General features: G+C 38.6%; 2 protein-coding genes across 2 annotated transcripts; one reads left to right on the top strand and one right to left on the bottom strand.

Annotated features, from left to right (window-relative positions):
- Positions 1 to 123: 123 nt before the first annotated feature.
- Positions 124 to 9,167, bottom strand: cpb2 (carboxypeptidase B2 (plasma)). Its single transcript, XM_026204335.1, has 11 exons — positions 9,013 to 9,167; positions 8,429 to 8,504; positions 3,757 to 3,881; positions 2,799 to 2,907; positions 2,608 to 2,709; positions 2,384 to 2,488; positions 1,950 to 2,060; positions 1,708 to 1,798; positions 1,034 to 1,236; positions 850 to 934; positions 124 to 753 (listed from the first exon to the last, which is right to left on the bottom strand). Exons 1-11 carry the CDS (start codon positions 9,087 to 9,089, stop codon positions 554 to 556), a joined length of 1,284 nt encoding a protein of 427 aa, XP_026060120.1. The 5' UTR covers positions 9,090 to 9,167; the 3' UTR covers positions 124 to 553.
- Positions 9,168 to 9,577: 410 nt separating this feature from the next.
- On the top strand, positions 9,578 to 14,094 carry alg11 (ALG11 alpha-1,2-mannosyltransferase). Its single transcript, XM_026204334.1, has 5 exons — positions 9,578 to 9,681; positions 10,044 to 10,265; positions 10,651 to 11,022; positions 11,988 to 12,565; positions 13,291 to 14,094. The coding sequence occupies exons 1-5, from the start codon at positions 9,635 to 9,637 to the stop codon at positions 13,572 to 13,574; spliced, it is 1,503 nt and encodes a 500-aa protein (XP_026060119.1). The 5' UTR covers positions 9,578 to 9,634; the 3' UTR covers positions 13,575 to 14,094.
- Positions 14,095 to 15,859: the final 1,765 nt, after the last annotated feature.

The raw sequence follows: 15,859 nt of genomic DNA, 5'->3' as shown, positions 1-15,859 counted from the left end.
TCAATTGTACATATGTGGTTAAGCAAAACAAATGTGTATATGTCTGAAAAGCTTTTATGCACCTTTAATACACATACCGTACATAACTGCAGACATCGAATATGGAGGCAACCCACAGTGTAATGAAGAGTTTGCAAATAAACTTTTATTGAAAGATAGCAGTAAACTGTATCTAGTTATGACTACTGCTACATCCCCAACCATACATAAACAATTTCATAGTGTTTGCATGTTTTCTATGTTGTAAGTTTGTCTATAGATAATGTTTCAAAACTAAAAGTATTATATCAAGATGTGTTTTACTGTAGTACAAATAGCTGTGTAGTAAACTATGAAACCACTTGATATGATACACCTACACAAACACACAAATCAATAGCCTCAATCTAAAAAAACTAAAAAACTAAACGTTTAGTTAATTTTTTTGTATATTATTATTGTCAACATTTCTTACACACATGGCATGTTTGTCTATTGACTAACTTTTGCTGTTTATGTTCTTAATACACATTTTGTTTAGTCAAGAGTAAAAGTTAGAGGGTGCTCAGGTTGTTTATGGAAGCTCTTCATTGAGTTTTTTGATCACATGTAAGGCTGTGACCTTTGTTGCGAGCAGAGCCTCATTACAGGCCTGAGGGATAAAGCTGGGGGGAAGAAGAAACCCATATCGACCACGATCCTGAAGCTCAAAGGTGAAGGAATACTTTATCCCAAGATTATATGCCCAGTCATCAGATCCTCCTGGGGCCAAATCTAGTTAAAGAGAAACACAGAATATTAATATAACAAAGAAACAGGGAAAAGTCCAAATACAAATCATCATATTCTAAGAATAGACAGAAAGCTTACAAATGGTTTTTGCACCAGGACCATATTTATAGTTATTCCTGTAATATCTGCGTATCTTTGCTGAGGCCTCCTTAACAACTTCAAACTGTCAGAAAGAAACACACATTTAATTTGTAATTTTTTTTAATTATTATTATTTTCTAGTATGGCCTGCTACAAATGCTCCTGCATTAACTTCACGCACCAGCTCATTGTGGTTTGGAACCTCATCATAGGAACAGGAGTAAGGAAACAGGAGCATCTGAGAGTAGGAGTGAATGGAGAGGTACAGCTTGACTGTTTCCTTATGGGAGCGCAGGAACCGTGCCACAGCCTGGGACTCCGGTTCAGACTCCGGGAACGGACCGCAGTATGTAGGATCACATGGATTATCGGAGGCCCCCTGTGCTGTAGAACACAGTGGATGAATTAAACCAAGAGAAATATCAGTTCTAAACTAAAATGTCTTCAAAAGTAAAATTAGAACTCTATTACTGTATCCCAATTTGTATACTACCTGTCCTAAATAATATTTAAAATTAGAACTGGACAGTCCCAAATGTACTATTTGCGGTGAAAATTTGAAGTGCAAATCCATGCACACATTAACAATTAATATTGCCCATAACTTATTGTGCTGGATGAGAATTTGATTAGAACTACAAACACAACTAAAGAAACTACAAACATGGTGGATATGCAAGCCCAACAGTAGAGAATGGGTAACTTTTAAGTGCATTATTATCCAAATACACAAATCCATTAAATAATTTTTTTTTTAATTTAATGGCTCTGCAGTGTGTGTGTTTTAGAAGTAATATCTGTAAATGTAAATCTATAAAAAAAAAATTAAATGAATGTCCAGTATTTGACACCTACTGCACCAATTTGCATCAAAATTTCTGTTCAGATCTGCTCCAAGACAGTTGCTCTCTTTGTTATATGAGCGGTTTTTCCTCCACATACGATCCTGTTTGGGTAAATAATAAATAAAAGCCATGAAGACTCTCTTGGAATTATTTTTAGAAACCATACTGTGCTCAATTTGGATTAAGCAAAGGTACTAATACAATTCCAAGACTTCAATAATAGTAATAAACATAATAGTTTTATCATTTTACTGTTGTCCATGTGTACTTGTATCCATCTGGGTTCATGACTGTCAAGATGTAAACGTCCATGTTGTTCAGAATCTCTGTGATTTCAGTGTTCTGGTTGTAAAATGCTAGTGCCTGAAGAAAAACAAAACAAAAAACAAATTGAATTAAACTTCTAACATGGCCAAAACTAAGCTATGCAGCCACTCTAATGCACTAACCTAAGATCTTGAAATCTGCATCTAAGATACAAAGTTTAAATATGCAAGCTCAGACAGATGTAGGACACCTCAACACATGTGCAAATGGAAAATAGAGATTTGTAAAGTGAAATGGTTTAAAAACAAAGAAGTTGGAGAAGAAGTTGAGTATGACGAAAAAGTGTGGTTTAAAGCAGACTGAATGACAGCTTAGGTTACGATAATGCTAAAAGGAGATTAAACTTAATTTATACTTACGTATTTGACAAACCACATGCAAAAGGCTGGAGCGATCCACTCCCGTGCATGAATACCACAGTCTATCCACATGGCCCTCTTCACCTCCTCCCTCCTGCCGGAAAGCTGCAGCATGATGATAAACAAACAGACATTAAAATAAGTAAAACAAAATAAAATAAAATACATTCAAGCAATGCTCAGATCTATAACATATAAATCCACCTTAAATAAAATGTGAGTACCTTCAGAACATAGAGTGGTCGTTTTTCAGAAGATGACCCAATAAGAATAACTTGCACCATGTCTGAATAGTCTTGCTTGGTCTTGTTTATCCAGTAATAGATCTGAGACAAAAGTTTGGTCAAATTGTGTCACATTTTCATTTCAACGAATGGAAAGGTTGAGGTGAATCTTCTCATTTTTGTCAGCTTACATCTTCTAAAGAATGATATCTCTCATAAAACACGCCTCCGCTCCGGGGATCCGATGTATCGTTTTTGGTCTGCATCTCAATTAGTGCTGGTGTGTTTTCCAAAAGCATTCTGCAAAAATATCAAAAGCACAAAGTCTTAAGAATCAAGGAGCTGCTTGTCAACATATGCATCTTTTAGGTAATAAAAGAAAGTGCTAAATATAAATGTGAATAGACATTTAAATAATAATAACACTTGTTCTTAAAAAAAGGTAACTTAACCCTCCTGTTGTGTTGACATCCAGATGCTACTTTTATGTTGGAATCAAATTGAACCCAACCCCCCCATTAGTCTTCATGCAAAATATCACCAAATCTTATATTAAATATATAATATTTACACACACACACACACAAAATAAAGATTTGTGTAAACCACAAAACAAACAAACAAACAAAAAACTATTGTAGCTTGTCAAAAACTAATGTACTAGGTGAGCTATATAAGAAATTCCATCTATTTTTATTGTGTTATTTATTGTTAAAATTTGATCCACATATGTGTATGTCCAAAATGAGTTATTTAGTTATGACTATTTAGTGGCTTAGGTACAGATAACTAAGTAAGTAGGAATAGTATCTAACGTTAAATACCAATATCACAGGTACTGAATTGAATCCTTCAGTGCTGATTTTTGGTAAACTGCATAGAAAACAATGCGTGGTCAAAGGGGGTGGGTGGTATTAAAATAACCCCAACACAAAAGCTGCAACAAAACATATCTATGTGGCAAAACTTTACATTTATAAACCTTAATGACAAAAATTTCACAAAATATCAAAAAGAACATAAATAGCGTATCCAATGTTCAAGCAATCAATCAATTAAATCAACTGTTGGTCAAATTGACCCCAACACAACAAGATGGTTAAAAGTTCCTACAGTCTTCATTCCAGCAAATTAACCAGCTTTACTTACCTAAAAGCAATGCCATGTTTGCGTAGGAGTTCAGTGACAAACTCCACACTTGTTGACCGAATGTAAAGGTGAACTTCAGAGTTTGTTGTAATGTAAATGGGTGAAGCAGGCTGCCACAAGTCTGTCTGAAAAAGAACAGAACATGAGATTACATGTTAGCTGAAATACTCACAGGACCAGCTTGAGGGTCAGTTCAATAAATCAAATCAATGAACAGCAAATATTTGTCACGGTTGGTAAACCGTGATCTCGGGGTGTTTACACTTTGTGGTGAATTCTGTGTGTTCTGCGTCTGCACTGATTAGTTTGTGGGCGTCTCCGTTAATTGTATCAGCAATAGCTGTCACTCATTACTCATTCACTATATATTGGCTTGTCTCATGTCTTGTGTTTGTGAGATCGTTGTCTAATGTTTGATGTGGTTCCCCTGTTCATCTGGCTCTCAGTGTTGCTTGCGTTTCGATGTCTGTGTTTCCCTAGAACCTCATCCACTCTCCGCACATTCACTCAGCCACGGACACTTACCTTCATCTCTATTCCCCGCAGTTCCTGTGCCACATTCTCCTGCTGCCTACACGCCGTCATCATCCGGATTACTCACCTTCTCTCTGCCATCAGCTGGATTCCTCACCTCTTCACCATCTCCTTGGAGTGTCGCTGTCTCATTGTCATTGTTTGTTTGTGTACTCATTTTCATATCTTCCCATTAAATCAGTAAACTTGCATTTGCTTCCAGACTGTCCTTTTACCCACCATCACATAACGATCTCACCACCATGGAAGCAGCAAGCACCAATACCCTCTCCGACTTCATGCACCACAGTGTCAAGAGAATGGATCAGCAGCAGGAGAGCATCTCGAACACCGGACGCGCTGTCCAAGCGCTGGTGGCACAGGTGTCCGAGCTCACCCAGCAGATCCATCAGCTCACGTCTCCCACTGCGCCCATCGCACCGCCTGCACCGTCCGTCCCCCGGGAGATTCCCCAGGACCACTTCCGGCCAGAGCCACGATTTTCCGGCGCCGGAGAACTATGCAGGTGATCCATCGTTTTGTAGAACCTTTTTTACCAAGTGTTCGATGCATTTCGCCCTACAGCCCCGCACCTTCACTACAGAAGAGTCTAAAGAAGCGTTTACGCTCACATTACTGTCTGGCAAGGCTGCCTTATGGGGCTCGGCGGTGTGGGAGAATCAACACACGTGTTGTGCCATTTTCCACGCCCTCTCTGAAGAGATGAAGAGAGTCTTCGACCGGGCCCATCGTCTCTCGGAACTCTGGCAAGGTTCATCTTCCGTCACCGACTACTCCATCGAGGTCCGCACACTGGCGGCCACGTGCCAGTGGAACGAGGCGGCGCAGTGGGATAGATTCCTGCATGGGTTATCCGACCGTGTTCTGCAGGATATCTACCTCCTCGAGCTGCCCCCCACTCTCAATTGACTCATTGAACTGGCATTACGAGTTGACGCAAGGATTAATCACCTGGGCCGCCAACCCAGTCCTTCTAGATCGACCATCTCTCCTGTTAGGGGGCACTTGAGTCGAGAGAACACGGTCGGTTCTGTCGACGATCACGAGCCCATGCAGGTGAGCTCGGCGGTCCCAGAGGGAGAGGGAATGGAAGAGGTCCCAAGGACTGTGCTTGTACTGTGGAGGCTCTGCTCATAACACCTACTCATGCCCGGTAAAAGAGCCAGCCCGTTTGGCAATTTGAGGCTACTATCGGGTGGGATCTCCGCTGAAAAGTCCTCACCAACATCATCGACCCTCCTTCCGGTGAAACTGCGGTGGAAGAATCAACATCATGAGTGTCAAGCCCTTCTGGACTCTGGAGCTGAAGGTAATTTCATTGATTCTTCACTTGCACATCACCTGAACATTCCTGTCCTTCCTGTGTCTCTCTCCATCCATGTCACCGCACTCAATGGCCAGGAACTGCCTCACGTCACACACCATACAGAACCCATCACGTCTGGAAACCATCAAGAAACCATATCCTTTTTCTCATGGACTCCCCTGTTGCTCCCATTGTTTTAGGTCACCCCTGGTTGTCCAAACACAATCCACGAGTGGAATGGGGTTCTAACACGGTCACATTGTGGAGTGAGAGATGTCATGAGTCTTTTCTGGGTTCTGCTTGTCCTGTTGTTCCTGTTTCTGTCTTTCAGAAGGAGACCATGGTTTTGCCAAATGTGCCAGTTGAGTATCTGGACCTGAAGGAAGTGTTCAGTATGTCTCGTGCTGCTTCTCTTCCTCCGCACCGTCCCTATGACTGTGCCATTGACTTAGTGTCAGGTAAGTCTCCGCCTAAGGGCAAGCTATACTCTCTTTCTATTCCTGAGAGGGAGGCCATGGAGAAATACATTTCTGATTCCTTAGCCTCTGGGTTCATCCGTCCTTCCTCTTCTCTAGCGGGGGCGGGGTTCTTTTTTGTGGGTAAGAAGGATGGTTCGCTGCGACCTTGCATTGATTACCGAGAGCTGAACAACATTACTATTAAGAATACTTATCCTTTACCACTCATGTCTTCAGCTTTCGAGAGGTTGCAGGGAGCATCTATATTCACAAAATTGGATTTACGTAATGCTTATCATTTGGTCAGCATCAGGAAGGGGGATGAATGGAAAACTGCCTTTAACACCCCTAGAGGGCACTTTGAGTACTTGGTGATGCCGTTCGGGCTCTCCAACTCGCTCGGGATTTTCCAAGCACTCGTGAATGACGTGTTGAGAGATGTGGTAGATCAGTTTATATATGTCTACCTGGATGACATACTGATTTTTTCTTCCTCTCTCCAGGAACATGTTCAACACGTCAGACGAGTGCTCCAGAGGTAACTAGAGAATGGGCTTTTTGTCAAGGCGGAGAAATGCATATTCCATGCACAGTCTGTTCCCTTATTAGGCTATATCGTTTCGTCCGAGGGAATATGTATGGACCCTGACAAAGTTAAGGCTGTGATAGATTGGCCATCTCCAGACTCCCGTAAGGCCCTACAGCTGTTTCTGGGGTTCGCCAATTTCTATCGATGTTTCATTCGTAATTTCAGCCAACTAGCCTCACTTCTAACAGCCTTGACCTCCACCAGTACTCCGTTCAGGTGGTTGGACGCAGCTGAGGCTGCGTTCACTTACCTCAAGAACCGCTTCGTTTTGGCTTCCATCCTTGTGGCCCCTGATCCCACACGGCAGTTCGTGGTGGAGGTCGACGCATCAGAGGTGGGGGTAGGAGCAGTGTTGTCCCAACGTGCTGTCAAATTAGCGTTAGAGGAGTGGCGCCACTGGTTGGAGGGTTCAGGGGTTCCCTTTATTGTTTGGACCGATCACAAGAATTTAGAATACATCAGAACTGCTAAAAGACTCAATTCCAGGCAGGCTTGGTGGGCACTTTTTTTTCGGTCATTTTGAATTTACCCTATCTTACCGCCCGGGTTCCAAAAATGTCAAACCCGATTCTTTGTCACGTCTTTTTGATCCCTCCGCCCGTCCCGTTACTCCCGAGAGTATTTTGCCTGAGAAATTAGTGGTCTCAGCACTCGTATGGGAGGTCGAGTCGAAGGTCAAGACAGCCTTAGAAGGGGTAACGCCTCCGTCCGGTTGCCCACCGAACCGTTTATTTGTGCCGGAGGAGTTAAGGTCCGAAGTTGTTCAGTGGGGTCATTGTTCTAACGTGGCTTGTCACCCAGGGATAAGTAGAACTAATGGGTTGGTTAGACAACGATTCTGGTGGCCACTTATGGCTTGCGATGTCCGAGATTTTGTTTTGGCTTGCTCAGTTTGTGCCAGTGGTAAGTCATCTAACCGACCTCCTGATGGGCGTCTTCAACCGCTGTCTGTCCCTTCGAGACCCTGGTCCCATATCGCGCTAGATTTTGTTACAGCCCTCCTGCCCTCTAATGGAATGATGGTCGTTTTGACCATAGTGGACCAGTTCTCAAAGGCGGCACATTTCATTCCCTTGCCCAAATTACCGACAGCCAAGGAGACAGCGGTCCCTGTTCTAGATCACGTCTTTCGCCTTCATGGCCTCCCGGTAGACGTGGTTTTAGACAGGGGATCTCAGTTTATATCCAAATTTTGGAAAGAGTTTTGCAAATTGTTAGGAGCGTCAGTTAGCTTGTCTTTGGGTTATCATCCCCAAAGCAACTGACAATCTGAGCGAACCAACCAAGATTTAGAGAGCACGTTGCAACGTTTGGTCTAATGTTTGATGTGGTTCCCCTGTTCGTCTGGCTCTCAGTGTTGTTTGCGTTTGGATGTCTGTGTTTCCCTAGAACCTCATCCACTCTCCGCACGTTCACTCAGCCACGGACACTTACCTTCGGCTCTATTCCCCGCAGTTCCTGTGCCACACTCTCCTGCTGCCTACACGCCGTCATCATCCGGATTACTCACCTTCTTTCCGCCATCAGCTGGATTCCTCACCTCTTCACCATCTCCTCTGAGTGTCGCTGTCTCATCGTCATTGTTTGTTTGTGTACTCATTTTCATATCTTCCCATTAAATCAGCAAACTAGCATTTGCTTCCAGACTGTCCTTTTTCCCACCATCAAAATATTGTAAAGGCTATGTGTAAAATCATTCTTATTTCACTTAACTCAGGACCTAGAATATTTAGCAAATTTGATATATAAAATCATGCTCTGAAAGAATCTAAAGTAACCTCTTACCTCATTGTGACTTGTTAAGTTTTGCACTGTGTCCACATGTTCCTGTGTGGATACAGTGATGGCCAAAACCTGGTCACTGTGTGTGAAGAGAGAAACAGCTGCAGTCTTTTATCCTAGTATCACTGTAGCAAATATTTTTGATGCATAACTACTTAAACAGTACTACATAATCGCACATAATTATTCAAAAGAAACACTTCAGCAGAGAGTGTACTATTTTCTGTATATCTCAAACTTTTGGTTGTCATAACATCGCACCTATTAACAACATGTGCTATTCTACTTATAGTAATTGTAAAGTGTCATATATCCACATTTAATAAATGGATAAACAAATAAACACTACTGTTTCTATTATTATTCTTTTACTCAAATGTCAGAAAAAAAATAATTCTGTGAGATCCCATTTTTCTACAGCAGGTAACCTTTTTCACATTTTATTGTTTAAAGTGAGGTTTTACATCGATTGCTAGTTAATCAAGTTAATGCTAACATACAACAGAGATCTGATTTCAGTCTTTCTACAACATCAACTTAAAACATATGATTGTATAATGCAGCATTTTAGGAAAAATATGACTTACTGTTCCGATTTGCAGAAACACTTCTCAAGGAAGATGTTAAAACATATTAAGTAAACCAGTTGTATTGGAGGCCTCATGTTTTTGTTCTGTCTCCCAATAGTTTGTGCAATAGTGTGGACAAGGTAAGAGGCCAGTATTGATCTAGAACTGTTTGTTCGCTGGTTAACCTTTACTTTGAATTAGTTCAGTGTAGATTATATTTTAAAGCATTTCAAATGGTTGTTTGTAAAATCTATATGATAACTGCTGTGTATATATATATATATATATATATATATATATATATATATATATATATATATATATATAAGTATAATCAAAATATAAATGGTGTCATTTAATTTCAACTGTTAAGAACATTATTTCTCTGCGATTAGCAAAACACATAGGCTAGAACTCAACCAAACATTCAACTTGGTGGCAGCCTATGTCGATTATTATTATTATTATATATATAAACTAGATTATCTTTTGTGCACCAGACCAGTAGGTGGCAAAAATGTCGTTTGGCAACAGCCATTAAATCGCCAGAAGAAGTAAAAATCAACATCCGGCCAGTGTTAAGCGCTTCCGGATTGTGACGAGAGATGTCAGACGTGTTGTGTTGTCGTCTTTGAGGAAGATGTCAGCGCACGAGCACTTGTCTTTCTGTCTGTGCGATTTAATCAGGTAAAAGTTGTAAATTATTTATCGATTGTGTAGAATTTAAGGCCAGTGACTGATAAGTGAATTCACCTAACTGTTGTTGCTACTGGACGATTGTATAATAAAATTGCTTGCTCAGTTCATTTTCCGTTTTGATGAATGAATGGAGGAATCTATTTATTTACATTTTTTTAAACATTTATATTTTGAATACCTCAGAAATTTCCAAGTGAAATTGGAGCCAATATAATCTCTGTTCATGTTAAAAGAAACAAGCTATTCACATGTATCATTCATTCGTCCCGTACAGATTCATATATATATATGAAGTGAAATGACATTAATTAGAAAGATGTATTATTGTATGTGGTTTTTGCCTTCCCTAGGTTACTATGGTCACTACTGTTGCCATGTCTCTATCTGAGTCTTGTCCTGACAGCCATCCTCTTCTTCTTCATCATGGGAGTGAGAAGCTGGCTGCAGATGAAGAGGAAGAGCAGGAGAGCTCAGGACGGCCGTCCCGCTGTGGCCTTCTTCCACCCGTACTGCAATGCAGGAGGAGGAGGAGAGAGAGTGCTGTGGTGTGCTTTACGGGCTCTTCAAAACAGGTCAGATACTTCAGCTCTTAAGAGTGTGCCATTTATTTGGCCAGACATTTATGGGTCAGTGACAAATAGGAAGTGAAAGCATGCAAAAAAAATATCTGAATTAAACATATAATAAACAGTGATACGAAATGTAAATAATTTTATACTATCTTAAAGTTTTTATGTGCATATTTCTTAAGCTAGTTTTATAATTTTAATTTGCCTCGGACAGCAACGTGAGCATGGCATATCACTGACCTTTATATAAATGTATTAATTTCTCTGTTTAACTGAACTCTTGAATGCTTAAATCAGCAGGGCTGGGCTTCAGCATGAACTTAACAAAAGAATGAACATAACAAAAATTCTGGATCCAAACCCTGTTTAATCCACTGTATTTACACAGGTACCAAGATGTTTCCTTCGTGGTTTACACGGGTGATCAGGGCGTGACAGCAGAAGAGATTTTAGATGGAGCGCGGCGGCGCTTCAACATCAGACTCCCTCGAGCCGTTAAGTTTGTGTTCCTGAAACATCGTCTCCTGGTGGAGGCCAGACTTTACCCACACTTCACCCTTCTGGGGCAGAGCGTGGGCTCCATCTTCCTGGGGTGGGAGGCCTTGACTGAGTTTGTTCCAGATCTCTACATTGACTCGATGGGCTATGCCTTCACCCTGCCTGTGTTCCGTTATCTGGGTGGCTGTCCTGTGGGAAGCTATGTGCACTACCCAACCATCAGCACTGATATGCTGTCAGTGGTTCGAGAAAGAAACCCACGGTTAGTAAAGAAAGTCACATTATTGTTATTAAATTAGATTACAGGGGGGAGGGGGGAATAAAGGCCTCCTATAGCGAATCCATGTGTTTTTGTAAGAAAAATATAAATTTTTCAAACGTAATAAAGTTTTCTTTCAATTTCCGTTATCTGTCATACACACCAAAAAAATTCCTTCTGATTCCTTATATTATAAAAGCAAAAGTAAAGATATTCATCCAAAAAAATTTTCCCGTAAAAATGGGTGTGGCCATTTGTACATTTGATAGGTTTTCTTTCTTCCGGTCTCATTCGCTTCCAGCTATTTTTAACTGTACCAAACCATTTTACTGCTTGAAATTGCAAATTGATGTGCCTTACCATATTATTTTAATGTATTTAAAAATCTAAATTAGGAACACACTGGTTTGTAGTGCAAACAGTTTTACCGTTTACTGTAATTCTTCTGGATATTTCCCTTTAGAACTAATGAACCAGAGGTCTCGCTCATAGGCTTACTTCCACATGAAAGAATAAGGTGGATCATGTTTACAAAAGATTTGTATTTCAAATAAATGTTCTTTTGAACTTTCTACTCATCAAAGACTCCTAAAAGAAAATTCTAATTTTTCCCCAAAATGTGATGCAGCACAGTTGTGTTCAGCAATTATAGTGCCATGATTTTTTTCTTAAACCGCAAAAAAGCATTTTAGAATGATTTCTGAAGGATCGTGTGACACTAAAGACTGGAGTAATGCCAGCTTTGCATCACAGGACATTTTCAAATATCAGTACAGTGCTTTTAAGTTAATAAATAATTATATTTCCATCATTTTACTGTATTATTGAAGAAATAAATGCAGCCTTACAAAAACATAAAACTCTTCCTGATGCCAAGCTTTTGAACGGTGGTGTATATACAGTGTGATTGGCCTATAGAAATCTAACATATATAATTCCATCTATACATTCTTATATCTTCATTCTAGGTTCAATAATGCAGATTACATCTCCAGTAACCCTGTACTGAGTGCCATCAAAGTGATTTACTACTGTGTCTTTGCGCTGCTGTATGGTCTGGCCGGCTCCTGTAGTGACGTAGTCATGGTCAATTCCACCTGGACTCTAGGACACATTCTGGCTCTGTGGCGCGCTCCTAACCGCACCAGTGTGGTCTTTCCACCATGCGACGTTCAGGCCTTCCTGGACATCCCTATTGGAGATGAGGATGAAGAGAAGGAGAGAAAAAAGTGTCACTCTGTGGTGTCCGTAGGTCAGTTCCGGCCTGAAAAAGACCATCGGCTGCAGATCAAAGCTTTTAGAAAACTGCTGGACAGGAAGGGGGTGGAGCCTGGCGGGCGAGAGACCGTGAAGCTGGTGTTGATTGGTGGATGTCGTAACCAGGAGGATGAGGAGAGGGTACAGATGTTGAAGGGATTGTGTCTGGATCTGGGTGTGGTGGACAGGGTGGAGTTTAAACTCAATATCCCATTTGAAGAACTGAAGAAAGATTTAACAGACGCCACCATCGGGTTGCACACAATGTGGAATGAACATTTCGGTATTGGTAAGAAATGTCATGCTCTCCGCAGAATCTCATAACATTATACAGATTACAAAAAAAAAAAAAAAAACATTTTAGTTTTTTTTTAATATTTTTAATTAAATTTAAGTTTTATTTTTTTATTTCATTAAATTATATATATATATATATATATATATATATATATATATATATATATATATATATATATATATATATATATATATATATATATATATTTCTTTAAATGCCTGTATATTTTTTATTTATTTGTATTTATTAATTTTAGTCTACTTTTATTTTTTTGTTATTTTAGTCCTTTAACCCCTTAAAGGGACGTAGGCGTCCCGTATTTGGGACAGGGTGACAGTTAAGTTAAACTAAAAATAAGAAATGTTGCCTTGGCAATTACCTATAATATTTAGCTAATAGTAATATATTTTAGTAACTGATATTACATTTTGTTCTTCCTTATTATTTTGATTTAATTTAATTTTAAATGTCCTGTTAATCTTTCATTTTAGCTTTAGTTATGTCGTTTTTGACATAAATGTATATGAAACTATATATTAGCCAATTGTCAACAACATGGCAATGTTTTATATATATTTATATAAAATTATATATTTATATAATTATTTCGGGTAACAATAATGTTTGTTTAGGGTTTTAGTTTTGTTAACTAATAACCCTGATATTTCTATGACGGTTCCACTGAGATATTCTCATCTTCTCCCACATGTCCACAGGTGTAGTGGAGTGTATGGCTGCAGGAACAATCATTCTGGCTCACAAATCCGGTGGTCCGAAGTTGGACATCGTGGTTCCCTATGATAACGGTCCAACTGGCTTCCTGGCAGACGATGAAGACAGTTATGCAGATGCCATGGAGCGAATCCTTTCCATGACTCCTGCAGCTCGATTAGAGATCCGCCGCCGGGCACGTCTGTCCGTCACCCGCTTCTCAGACCAGGAGTTTGAAGGCTCATTTCTTTCAGCCGTGGAGCCTCTAATGTCAACACTAAGACTGTGAGCGTTCGGAGGCGGTCCTGGGGACTGACTGTAGTGAAGCAGCTACATATAGTTCAGTCTTCTGATGATGCTGACTCCAAATCATTCCTTGTCTAGAGCAGAAGTGAGCACTTCACACCTGTCCGTTTTGTGAACATTAACATGCTCTTTAAGTAACATCACTAAGGAAAGGGAAAAGCATCATGGGAAATGCTAGTTCTGGTGAAATGCCACCTTTTGCTTTAACTTAACGACAGATTGAATGACAGATTGCTGCGAAAAAAAAGTAGTAGATTTTGTTTAATTGAAATGCAAACATGAAGTTCTTTTCTTCATATCTGTTATATGTACATTATATATGATGTAATAGCTTTGTTTTGTTTTATTGTAAAAGGTTTTAGAGGTTTACACAACAAGATTAATGTATCAACAACTAAAAAGATCGGTTTCTCTTGGAAGATTCAAATCATACTAGTGCTTTATGTTCCTTTTTTGTTTAAAATAAATTATATATGAGTGGTGGTCTGGAAATATAAACAAAATGTTTGTCCTGTTTTTCTTCTGGAAAATAGACTGAATTCACTATAACCACATCATTTTAAGTAGCAATATTTCCATGTAATTATTACATGCGTAGTTGTTTTTACATTGGAAAGCTTTGCTCAGTATTAATTTTTGTCACATACTGGTGGCCAAAAATTGTACACGATTAACCAACCTCTGGTAACAGAATTGGTTTTACATAAGAACTGCTTTTATCTGGAAAAGCTGTCCCAGGAGCACAGATTCTGAGTACGGGAAGCAGTGTTTGTCTAGACTAGATAGGAAAGTGAGAGAGAGGCCAAATTACACAGCACATAGTATCTGGGAAAAGAGGAGGGAACGGAGAGGTTTGAGGGTATTTAAACAGCTAGTAACAGAATTTTTCTTCAACTTATTACAAAACCTAACAATTAGATTTACTTAATGAAATAAGTAAATATTTCTCAAATACTGCTGAAAGTTCATTGTAAATAAAATGATAAAAAAAGAGATATGTGAACTCAATTTCTGGTAATAAGCAAAACTGAATGAGTTACAGCATATTTTGTTTTCTCAGTATGCTTTTCTTCAGACTGTTAAGGAGAGTTAATGTTGAAATTGTGTTGTATTTTTGCATAGGATTAATGGGGGAGGTCTCTGTTTTTTTTAGATTTTATGCAAATAGTTATATGCAGTTTCATCGAGTTACACAACTTACACAACGTATACTGATTTACAATAATTAATATTAACATTATTTTTATTATTTTTGTGTGTGTGTGGGCTCGTCATAGTATATTGGTTTTAAACTTTGAGGCAATTTTTTCCTAAAATGGTTAACCTTCACTAATATAGTGTATTACAGTGTACTGTACATCTGTACTTTCTAACAATAATACATATTATTTATAATACTAATATACATTTTAATTAAATCTATTCTGCTTACCAAGGATGCATTTATTTAATCAAAAATACAGTAAAATCATAGTATTGTAAATGATTGTTAATTTAATACATTGTTGAAAATTCCACTTTGCATCACAGGAATGATTTAATATATAAAAATATAAACACATTTTTAATTTAATAATATTTCAGAATATTAAGATGTAATTTAAAAAGAATATTGGACTACATTTTACAATAAAGAATACTATTTCAGAAAAAAAAATGTCATGTTTCATTCAATTTGCTGCTTTGAAATCATTTATGAAATTTACTAGCAAAGTATGTTTTTTTCACATTTAAATTGTTTATTTTTTTATATATATATTTTTTATTGAATGCTTCAAGGAACAAGGCTATTTTTGATAACATGGATTAATGTTATTAAAAACAATAATTCTGCATTATACATTTTTGCTGCTTCATAATTTGTGTACTGTTTGATATTATATGAAAAGCATATGATAGGAAATTTAATAACAAATTCCATTGTAACACTCCAAAAAGTGTGGCAACACCTCTGTAAATAGGACATGGTGTAACTGTGTAATAGTTCAAATATGTTTAACAGACTATACATAAATGAACCAACCTTGAGAAATATTCACAGAAGCAAGAAGTGAAAAATAGCTGTAACAATTCCTGATTACAATCATAGGAACTTGTCAAGCTTTCGCTGAACACTGCTCTGCATCGGGTGGTAATAGGAGATTCTAAGAAACTAATGGTTAAGAAAGCAGATTTCATATTGGCTTATGACAGAATAGATATCTGTTAACTTCATCAGTCACTGATTTCACAGTCAAGAATATATATTGATTTCTTCCTCTGTTCAGC

This window comes from Carassius auratus, chromosome 26 (assembly GCF_003368295.1).
Source record: "Carassius auratus strain Wakin chromosome 26, ASM336829v1, whole genome shotgun sequence".
NCBI classification, from domain to species: Eukaryota; Metazoa; Chordata; class Actinopteri; order Cypriniformes; family Cyprinidae; genus Carassius; species Carassius auratus.
The sequence above is the reverse complement of the archived record's forward strand: the minus strand, read 5'-3'. Positions and strand labels throughout refer to the sequence as shown.